Genomic DNA, 12,190 nt, shown 5'->3' with positions numbered 1-12,190 from the left:
CAATCTGTATTAAATTCTGGTATCAACATTACCAGTACTTGTTTGAGAGCATTATGGCAATTTTTACTTAAAGACATATTTTTTTTACTTTTTTTCTGACAATACACAGCAGTGAGCTGTGTTTTACAGGACAAACTTACACAACAAGAGAGCCATTATGGCACCGTATCGTCCACCTGAGTACTCGCTCTCTGAACACAACTTTGGTTACTCATATAAAACATCAATTTATTCAACAAGTTCAGTGTATGTATGTGCCGCTGTAACTAAGCCTAAGGGACTAGAACCAATTTGCAGTATTAGGGAATGTCTCTTTTTACAGATTATCATATCGTATAACACTAGTGTAATGTGACGCCCCCTTCCCCCGTTATTTTGTTATTGTGAATATTTGTGCCGAGAAATTGAGAATGTATGAAACGTTCCGGTTTTAAAAGAGAAATGCCATAAAAATCTTGTCAAAAGTGTGATTTCTAGAATGTTATAATAATTTTGTATAATTTGATCTTGTTATAAATGAATAGTATTTTCACCTGAGTTATTTGCCCTGATTGCTTTGTTTGGGTCCTTATAACACAGTTATAAACATGGTCGACAATATTCTGGTAAGTTTTCATACAGATAGTGTTGAAACCGTGGTATCAGTTCAAACAAATTCAAGAGCCATGACACAGATGTTACTTGAGCAATATTGCCCATCATCGAGCTGGGGCTAGAACTTGATGCTGTTAATATTCGGCGGTTTATCGTAGAGTTCGGGCCCTGATGTTAAATGAATTGAATGTGCTTAATGCAAATAGTATGCAAAATTAGAATTGATAGGTTTAACATCACTTACGTAGGGACTGGAGTATAATAGTGTGTAATAAAGAGATAGATGGCCGATACTGAGGTGCGGTTTGTGTACGTAATTAATGTAATTAAGTTCTTGGTGTTGTGCTTTTTGTTTTGTTTTTGTTGTTTGTAAGTGTGTAAAATGACATAATATTCAGAGTAAAACGGGTTTTTTTCTTAGCTCTTATATAATATGTTTAAACGCACATATAGAGGGTTCAATGCAATAGGTGCTATCGGCTTATAATAATAATATGTAGATACACCCCTATTGCGTTAAATCCTCAATATATTCTTTATTGTATAACAGGTTTTTCTGACGCCAACGACTACTGGACAGATGGGTCATGTGTGAACAGCAAGTATAAATTTACAAATGAAAGATATATGCCAATGGATCAGAATACATTCTGGAAAGAAAGTTCACCGGATAGTTTCAGCTCAAACTGCGTACGTTTGAGAAAAGACGAACAAGTGTATAGGTGGGACGATAAAGTGTGTCACCGCGAATACCGTTTCATATGTCAATATTGACAAGTTGGTAAACCCCAATTTGATTCCGTATTTTTGAATTTTACAACGACCGGTAGAATTTTGCCCAAGATAAAACTTCCGATTCTGTGAGTCCTATCAATATAAGCATCTTTTATCTTCGCACACTTGTGATGTATTTAATAGTGTATTGAAATGTAGTTATTTTCCAGAAAAATGGACTGAAGGTGTTTAAGTTTCTTTACTTAAAAAGGAGATAAAAATGCATAATTAGAGGTATACATTAGTTTTATTTGCAAATTTATTATTCTATCTTACTAAATAGATTGTCATTTATTGGGACTGTGAAGAAAATTTGTCTTGCAATTGATTTAGAAAAGAAAAGTCTACGGATAGATTTTTATTTGTGTAAACGACTGTCGTACAAAATTACATTATTGATAATAAACGTTAGTATTGTGTTTTTGTCGATTTTGTAAAAGCATTTAATTGTATATATAGAAATGCACGCCGGCTAATGTTATTTATCTGTGGTATTAAAGGAAAATTGCTATGTATAGTTTAAGATATGAATTACAACAAACTTAAATTTCAGTCATGTGTAAAGCTATATAATATGATGTGTGTCTACGTTAAGGGGTCATTAGTCATATGGTGACTTTCCAGCTTTGGTGGTGGAGGAAGACCTCAGGTGCCTCAGGTGCAGGATTTCATCACGAGCGGGAACATGGGTAGAACCACCGACCTTCCGTAAGCCAGCCGGGTGGCTTCCTCACATGAAGACTTCAACGCTCAGAGTGAGGCTCGAACCCGCATCGATGAGGGGCAAGTGATTTGAAGTCAGCGACCTTACCTTAACCACTCGGTCACGGAGGCCCCTTCTAAAGCTCTCAGTGTGTTATTAGTTAATTGCAATAGATATCAATTTATGCCAAAAATCTTATGTCAACTTTTCGGTTCATTTTTGGGATCAATAAATGCTGCTAAAATACGGGGTAATAGTGAATCAAAAGAAACCCAAATCTTGTAAACAGATACTAAATACATGTAATGCTGCTGTATATGGAGAACTTGCACGGTAGCCTTTGTAGATATCCAGATATGTAAAAATCATTAAAAACTGGTTCAAATTGTTAGAAACTGATAATGCAAATTTTATAAATTGCATTTGCTGCCTGTAGCCTTGGAAAGAAAAACTGGTTGCCAAATATCTAATGTTTACTATGCAGTTACCGCTTAAATTATGTGTGGGATAAATATCCAGAATCCATAAACGATAAAGTTTTTGTGCCTTTATTTAAGAAAAGAATAGACGCTTTTATACAAAACTGGTATTATGATGAGAGGACAGTGCTATATTAAATTTATATAGCCATGTTAAACATCCATATATGTATGAAAGTTACCTTGATATACTGCCAAGTAATCTAAGAATATTTCTTACTAAAATTAATGTACCATCTCATTCGCTGTATGTTTAAACTGGCATTTATGGTGTCAATAGTAATGTTAAACGAGGTGAACGATACTCTTCTCACTGTAATCTCCATGATGTTGAGGACGAGTATCATTTTATTTTAATATGTCACTGATATATATACTGGTAAGTTTTCATATATATATATATAATTACTTAAGACCTAGTATGTATAAGTTTATTTAGATGACAATAGGAATATTTTAATTAATCTATGCCTTTATATTTTGGTCTTTATTAATAATTAATAGAGAATAATTCATCCTTAGTATTTGCTACATGTAAACATCCTGTATAACTTCGACCATTGTGATTTTATTTACAGCTGATTTATTATATGCTTACTGCGTATTTGACGATGTACACATGTACAAGTCTAAATAAATTATATGTTCTTTTCTATTCCCGGGGCGCAATTCCATTCCTGAATATCTTTTGTCAATAATGTTCCCATAAGCACGATTTGATACAAATAAATGTTATATTCACTACTGTATTACAGTTGTTTTATCATTAGACTAACATAAGCCACATGGGGTCAGAAACTGATAGTTTGCACGCTTCATGTCGCCAGAGATTTTGCGATACATGTTACAGTGTCGAATAATAAATTACAAACCAGATATGTGGCATGCATGGTGTTTTATCATAGTTGTGTCGAATAACATTTTGCTTTTGTCGAGAACGTGTATAATTTTGTATACTAAGCAAAAACATAACTTCAACTACCTCAGTTTTGCCTTTTTTACGAGCAACACCAGCACCGGACGTCGCACAAACCATTTAAAGAGTATTCCCATCGGGAATGGGATTATGAGTTTATGACTCTGCATATCTCTGCATCTTTTCTTATTGATATATGTCTTTAATTAAATGATATTATCTGTTCACAAATTAATGGCAAAATTTTACCATTAGTGATGTGAATTTACCTAATTTGCATACCGTTGTACGCCTGGCAACTTTTTACGGATAATTTGTTCTCATTTAATTTGCCAGATTGTGTAGCTATGAACTTTTTATGGATATATATTTCTTAATTAATTTGCCAGAGTATGTAGCTATCTATGTGTATGCTCCATTGTTCCATTGGAAAGCAAAATATTTCACACTTTACTAAGAGTAAAAAATTGTTAAGTATTTTCTCTTTAGCCGTTTTTTATGAAATCTGCTTTAGTTCGTCATTTCAAACTTCGAGTAGCGCCGCAAAACGAAGTTAATGGAAATAGCTAATATTTCAATGCTTCTGAAAATGCATGTCCTTATGTTAGGCCACACCTAACTGAAAAGTTGCTCATCGGATTTTTTTTCTGAAAAAAAAATGAGGCGGAGAGCGAAAAAATAATTTAAATATTTTATTTTTGTTTTTAAGAAAATCAGGAGCGATCGAAGAAATATATTTCTCTTGTTTTGACTCTCGATTAACTAATAAAAGCCTTAGGATAGAATCTACAGCCCTTTTATATTAAAAATTATTCACAAGTAATTGAGAAAACATGGGTACATTTTGACCTGGAGGCACACAACAAAGTGAACTCGTGAAAAAAAGTTATAACATTGGATACAGAACAGTAATCATAATATGCATTGAAATCTTTAAAAATATGTATATTAGCAACAATGCATAACCTTAAACATAATCATGAATAGGTTGTGACTTGAATATTATGGGTGTAAAATAGCATTTTAGCTTGACTTTCGAGTTTGATAAAGTCAAATATCCATACTATTTAGCTTGGACTTGAATTAAAAAAGTTTTTAATCAAAGTCTACTCCAGTAGTAACATTTCCCATACCCTTATTTGAATTTCAGAGGTTAGTCTCTTGTAACTAAGAATTTTTTGTAAGTTTTATATCCAATATCTCTGTACTTTGAAAATCTATTGACTATTATGCCCTTCACGGCAAGCTCTAATTCAAGAACAAGCACTGAGCCCAAGTCAGACCGCTGTTTCGACAGCACTTGTTCTAACTTAAATTCTAACGCAGGGTTGATATCTTCATAATTGTAATGTTAAATTCCTTCACTCATACAATTTCTTTTAAATCACAGTTTCCCCGAGTTAATTTGAATCAGTTTTTCATCCCTTTGCCAAGTGCGAGCTATTTCCATTCACAGGGTGGTCCTTCCCTTCGGCAAAAACCTGTAACTGATTAAATGTTGAACAAATCTCATTAAGTCTGAAATGGAGATTTAAGTTGCATGACATTCTAAAATTTAAGATCTAAATTGGTCTGAACACAACTCAATGTAAATTCTTAGCTCACCATTCTGTATACAAATGCTGATCATTTGGACACCCAAAAAACCCCCCCCCCCCCCAGAAGCACGACATGCATCATAGTATCCATCCTTACAAAATAATGTAGATTGATGTTACAAAAAATTAGTAAGTTTCCATCGATTTCAATGAAATAAATCGATTGTTGAAGCAACTCAATTGGTAAACATTCGCATAAATGGGTAGATAAGGGAAATACTTAATGCACTAAATTAGCGGAACGATGACAACTGTTAAGTCGTGAGACTATGGTTGGTACGTAGAATATCCGCAAATAAGTGTGACAGATCACAGTTAGCGGACAAAGTGTCAGGGTAAATCTTGTATTTACGAAGAAAAAAAAAGTTCTACAGAACCCAGAATCACTGATAATTCCTCATCCCTCACTTTTTCGAATTTAGAAATGCTTCCGTATTAACCATTTTTACAGTGACCATTGTAGCAATTTGTGAAAGTTGATAAAAAATGATCGTTAGGAGGCAACTGATATAATGTTCACCCGCTGTAGTGACATATCTCCCGTTTCAACGAGGCATAAAAGATATTTGATAGTTTTCACCTTCGTATGGCGTTTACTTATCTCCAATGCTGTTCAAAAGTATTCTACACCAACATTAAAGCCTTACTTACAAACGCAAATGCCAAGTGTTCATTATTAGTTTAAATACATTATAACTTAACACTTGTAGATATTAAAATACAACTTCACGTACATTATAAATGACTCACAGTTACGTGAGACAAATGTGTCCCATGTTCTGAAGAAAACCTATATAATACATATCAATATTTAAAATATTCTTAACAGTTTTCAGATTAGAATTTAATCAAAGGTGTATATTTAATTTTTGCCTGTCGATGCTGAATTTTTATTATCCAGGTTATATAGCGCCCTTTTTGAATAAACACTTAAAGGCACTTACATAGCGCAAGACACCAAGGGCCGAATTATCCATTTGTACAGATACAGAGCGATTGACAGAAATGACAGTGAGATATAAGCTCCCGACAGATAAGGAAAATTTTGTAGAAAAGGTCTGTCGGTAACTTAGCCTAGCTCTTTCGATAGACATTCCGGTTCCTTAGCCCATTTTATAACGATATACGCGAGCCGTTTTCTTTGGAAGAACCCAGTACAAGCCTCATAGTTAGTTAGGAGACACTCAAGAGCATCACAGAAATTTCCAGTGCCTGGACCGGGATCTGAACCCCGTACCCCTGGATTGACGTCAAGCGTGTTACCACTAGACCACCGGCCCACCTTTAATTAAATTATTTCATTAACACACAAATAGTAAAAAGTCCTTGTAATGCTTATTCAATTTTGTGCAACTTCTGTACATTTGACGTGTAGTAAAGTACTGAAAATTTTCACTATTTTCTCAGAGACACTTTTGAAACACCCTTGCCTTCACAAAGTTTCTTTCAAATCATGCAGTTTCTCTCTAAAACTAGCCTCAACTCTCGGTACAGTTTTTGTTTCCGTGTTTCAGTACAAGGGGTTATCTCCTCGTGAACAAGAATTTTTAAAACACAATTAATTTATGTTGTCAAAACGCATCATGACCAATGTAAGCAAGCTCCGGGCAACCACACATTTAAGGAGCAACTTCTGTTATATACACCATTGACGCTCCAAGAAGGCACGACGTAAGTAACCAATATTCAGTATGATGAATGTAGTATGTTAGATTACAGCATGTCCGAAAGCTAGACGAATATATGAAGCAAGCATGATCAAACCAAACAGAATACCTAATACAGGCATGAACATGTAAGAATGCAAAATGGTTTTCTGAATGGCAAATTGTCAGACAATGACATGCGTAAGCAACAAAACAAGATGCAATGCAATGTTGCAGACTCATTTACTGTTATTCCTTCTATAAGTGTGTCTGAAGGTAACCTTTAATTAAACTATCTGTGTGACGTAAATACTTTTTATGTAAATTGTAAAACATCAATATTTACATGGGACATTAGAAATACACATACAATACATCATTCAAAACAGAAAAATAGTATTGTGATAAGATGTATTGTTAACTAACAACAACTGGAAGTTTCATTCGATAATGGCCAATCTATTGCTACGTTAACAATTTTAGAAATTCAAAACCATAATGTTTTTAATCAAGCATTGAAATATGTACTGCAGACAAATACTACTAACACTAGTATAATTTAGTTATAAATACATTGTTATAGACTCAATAATTAAATAACAATAACTTAAGCAATATCACCATTTTAAAATAACAGACTTATCTAAGTAATTAAGTATTTTTCGTGAAAGAATTTAATGTGCTAGGTAGTAGAACAAATCAAAGCCCTGAAAGGACTGATAGCCAGCTCGTATTGAGTGATATTTTGACCGATACACCTGAGGAATCTACATTTCATTGTGCATAGACTGGTCATGATTTGAAAAATTTTGGTATAGGTCCAACAGACAATGCTATATGCCAAGTATCTAATCTCTGTGCATTGTGGTTCAAGACAAGACGATTTTTAAAGGTTGTCTCTACATATCTCTATGAAAAATTAAGTTTGCCCCAGAGCGGAGTGATTCCGAAAATTACGAATGTGAATATGCAGTTCATAATTATTCTAGCATCCATTGTTTTTAAAACAATGTCCTCAGTTGTTCACACACTCACACAATATCAAATTTATATAAATAAATATGGTGCTATTTTTGTACACGTCCAGAAGAATATTTGTGTGACACGGTCACTTAGAAATAGACGGAAAACTCAAACGACGCGAGGTTGAAACTTGGTAATTGATTTCTAACCAGTAGCTATTAAAGCATTGGCTAAAAAGGACGAAAGCTATGTTCAAAGTACACATATCCTTCACACTAAGACTCAGTAAAAGGAAGACTAAACAAAAAAAGTACAGAAACACACCGCCTTGCAACTGTCAGAGGCAAAAACTCCAACTGAGGGGCTTAATTCGTTTAACGGTGCACATGATCTAACTTAGTTCCAAAAGTACAGGAAAGTTTAAAAATACCCACAAGATGAATCCCTTCCACATGCAATGACAACCGAGACAAGGTTTGTAAAACACAAAAATGTTACATTTTGTATTTCAAATTTATATAAAAGACATAATTATATTTGTACGCATGTACCTAGAATGAATATCAGGGAAAATCTCAGAGAAAAATGGGCTAGCTAATATCAAATTAACTAAACACTTGTTGACTAAAAGAAATGTCTACCTACATTTGCATTTGCTCAAAGTGCATCATTGTGTGACATGAAATGATTTCGGACAACGGTTAAATAGATCTGACATTTCTGTAAACAGGACCTTAGAGAAAACAGGGTGAAATGTTTTCCTATTAATAAAAAGCAACTGAGCACTATTGAAATACGTCATTTCTCTTCATTTACATTTTATTACATATGAAAGGACACAAACTTGACAAATGGATAAGCGAGATCATTCACATTGTATACAGACTTCCATTAGTACTTTTTCCTGTTCATTGTGTGAAATTCAACCAAGCAATTGATACTTGAAAGTGCTCATCTTTAAACAATCAGTATGCTTACGTTGGTATTAACGATTTTTCTTATATATACTGTGTTTGTTTTGGAAACGCTGACATTTTGATGACTTAGAGGCACGTACAACAATAAATGGACGGTGGACCAGTTGTAAAACAATCGGCCAATCTGGAGCATCCGAATTCGATTTAAGGCCGAAACACTGAAATTTCTCATTGTATTTTCCACGTGTTTAGACCACTATTTAACACAACTGTCCAATCAGCGAGTATATTAAAAAGAGAAGCTTTTATTTCATACTTGTACGGGTACTCGTAGATGTATGATTATTACAATATACGTCTGAGGTGCCCAACTCCTGCAAATTTCAATCTTGTATACAATTTGACCGTAAACGTTCAAAATATACTTACAAAACCTAAATGTTTAACCCAAATGTCCTAGACATTTAAATTTACGTGTAGCAAACAACAAGGTTCAATTGATTAGATACGTCATACGGTTCATGATCGTTCCTACAAATAGTGCTGGTAATTACTCCAGGAAAAGATCATAGATGTCCGTTCAAAAAGAGCTAGGCTATGTTAACTAACATTTCTCTCTTTTTTTCTGCTGGGAGATTTCTAGATAGTGCTCTGTCCGCCTAGTAAAATCATTGTGTATCGGATTGATTTCGCTCTTTGATTCCCTGTGTTTGTACATTAAGCACCTTTGAACGAGTTCGTAATGAAAAGGGTATTATATTGAGTACAATGTACCAAATAAAAAAGGGAAGAAAAATGACGTGTGTCGATAGTGCTTTATTTTTTTCATTATTAGAAAAATAATGTTTACTCTACATTAGGTATTATCTATACAAAATTAATTCTCCAATTTTTTAAACAATTGTTTGAAGCAATTTACTTCACATAATAATCAATGCTAACTTTGTGAGATATCGATGTTGGTCATTTCAAAGTTCGAATGGCTACGTGAAAGATTCAGTCATAAAACTAAATTGTTGGAATTAGCTATGCTTCTGAACATGCATGTCTTTACTTTCCTGTTTTCTGTTAACGTAGTGTTATCTATGTCAAATATAAACAAGTACAACAGAATCGAAGCTATGGATGGATTAAAGTGTCAGAGCAGTTACGTTGTATTTAATGAAAAGAATATCGGAAGCATTACCGAATGCTTAAAGTTGTGTTCCAGTCAAGGTGCGTGTGCGGGCACATCATACCAAATATCCACAAAACAATGTATTGGGTGTAACTGGCAGTTTCAAACCAGTAACGGAACGGATGTTTTTGAAACCGCAATGTTTTTCCTACTCAATGGTAAGAGCAGACATGATTGGCGGATGTGCGAAAGCTCACCATAGCACTACTCAACTCGACAGCGCTTTTGATTTGACATCAACAGCTGCCAAACAATTAAAAAAATTTCCAGCTTTAATTTTTAACAAGCTTTTAATAAAGTAAACACAAACCTGTTAAAGACAACTTACACACAAAATACATGCCATACTTAAAAATATATTATTCTTTGATTTCTAATGTTTGCCGCGTGAACATTTTGGGAAGTGCAGGGGTGGGATTAGGAAGGTACTGCTTACGAGGTAATAAGTCGAATCCAATAAATGTCATGATGTCAAAACAGGAAGAAAAGTGGACAATTCTTGCTTCTTTTCCGTTTAAAACGTAAAAAAATACATGTACTAAGCCTGCTGAAAATTTGACACTCATTTTAGTCTATTAGTAAATTTTAATATCAATTTGAATAAACCTTAAACGTCTACATATCAAAATGGACTTCCGATGATACCACTAAATCAATATTTAGACTATCAAGAGGCACTGGAAGGGATTTCCCTAAATGTTGCTTTTTTGAAATATGACGGTTGTTAAAACTGACACTTATTTTAATTTCACCAAAGTGTTTTTGCAGCGGTTTGTGTATATTTGAAACATTTAATTCAGTCTACCTACTCGGGAGGTTTGGCATAACCGGCGGGTATCTGTCATGGTGCTAAAAAAAAGAATCAACACGAATCAAAACTAAAAATGTGTAATAATCCTTAAATTAAATATGTTCTTTTGTAATTTCAACTTTTATATATTAACATTAGAAAAAATTTATTGCTGAACTCTTTGGTGTCTCTTATAAACGACGGAGGAGGAAGAATATTCTTCAGATAATTTGAAAGAACATCAAAGCCATTGTATAAAATATTTACAAATCTTGACCACATGTTCCTTTTTAGTAGAGTTCCCATTTACCAAGGCGATAGTGTGCTTGAATGTTTGAAAAGAAAATGGTTAATTAAATTTTTCATGAAGATGTATCGAGTTTATTACGCCAACCTGTATTTTGATAAAACAGTCATTAGTCGAGGAACCTAGTGACACAGAAAGGCCTAGTTTAGTGCAATGACGTATCTTTACTTATTATACATGTGAAACCAAACTGAATGTAATAATATGATGGATATTTCTTTTCTGCTGCAGACTGCCCTAACAGTAATGGCCGAATTCAACAGGAAGTTAACTTCCGACTACAGATTTATACAGATAAAAAGAATCAGAGTGACGCAGCGGACACTTGTAAACATGAACTGAATGGACATCTCGTGGTTATTGATGAAGAATGGAAAATGAATACAGTCTCAAACATTTTAACTTCATGCTCGGGTAATATTAATAAGTATATGTGCCAACCTATATTAAGATTATGGTTTAAGATCATTTTGCAAACAATATTTGTTTGAGATAAGTAAGACAATATATTTATGTTGCAGATTTGTTTACTTAATGAAGCATCAATGTTCATTGATTGATGCAAAGCGCTAACAACTTCTTTTTCGTTTTGGTTGACAATCAAAATCTATTACATCGAGTTAGCACCATGCGTAATATTTTCAACAAAAAAGGGCAAAACAGTGGTCGGTGTTTTGCATATTAATTGATATCTAAAATTCAAAAGTCGTTTTATATCATTTTGAATCATGGCTTTTGGGAACAAGGAAAGCCTGACAAGAAGTTAATTTCATATGAAAGCCATTTTCAAGCCTTTCATAACGCTGAAAGAATTTTTAAAATCGGACCACTATTAAAAAAGATATGGCAAATTGAAATTTAAGAAAATTGTTGGCCATTTTGTGTGTTTATGACATCATTTACACACTGCTGAATTCTTTATTTAGCAAATAACCTCTTAAATAGATTAATTTTATATGTTTCTTGTGTGTAAGATGTAAAACATGGTAATTTCATTCATTTTAGCTAGAAGAAATAGAGAAATCATTTTACAGAAAAAAGTAAATACAGTTTAAATATGTGTCTAGAAATTTAATAAATCCGCCATTTTGATTTTTGTTGCCGTAACGTTTTTATTTTTAAGTCGATTTTGAAAATTCTTTATCTTCTTTATATAATTAAATACATTCTAGTAGACGGAATTAACATCAAAACATCATTGCATTTCCCTTTAAGCGTAGGTTTACATCACACGTAAAAACGTAAAAAATAGTTCGAAAAAAAAGTTTATTTGAAAAACATTTGACAAAAAAGCATCAGTGAGCACTGTGTTACAGGACACAATTA

General features: G+C 33.4%; 1 protein-coding gene across 1 annotated transcript in view; it reads left to right on the top strand.

The window, feature by feature from the left end:
• LOC123530335 (uncharacterized) overlaps positions 1–12,190 on the top strand; it is a 66,723-nt gene that overhangs the window by 43,456 nt on the left and 11,077 nt on the right. Inside the window, exon 14 of the mRNA XM_053520883.1 lies at positions 11,096–11,278. Coding sequence (XP_053376858.1) covers positions 11,096–11,278 — 183 coding nt within the window. The remainder of the gene's footprint in view (positions 1–11,095; positions 11,279–12,190) is intronic.

This window comes from Mercenaria mercenaria, chromosome 13 (assembly GCF_021730395.1).
Source record: "Mercenaria mercenaria strain notata chromosome 13, MADL_Memer_1, whole genome shotgun sequence".
NCBI lineage: Eukaryota > Metazoa > Mollusca > Bivalvia > Venerida > Veneridae > Mercenaria > Mercenaria mercenaria.
Note: the sequence above shows the minus strand (reverse complement) of the source record. Positions and strands in the feature narration are given on the sequence as shown.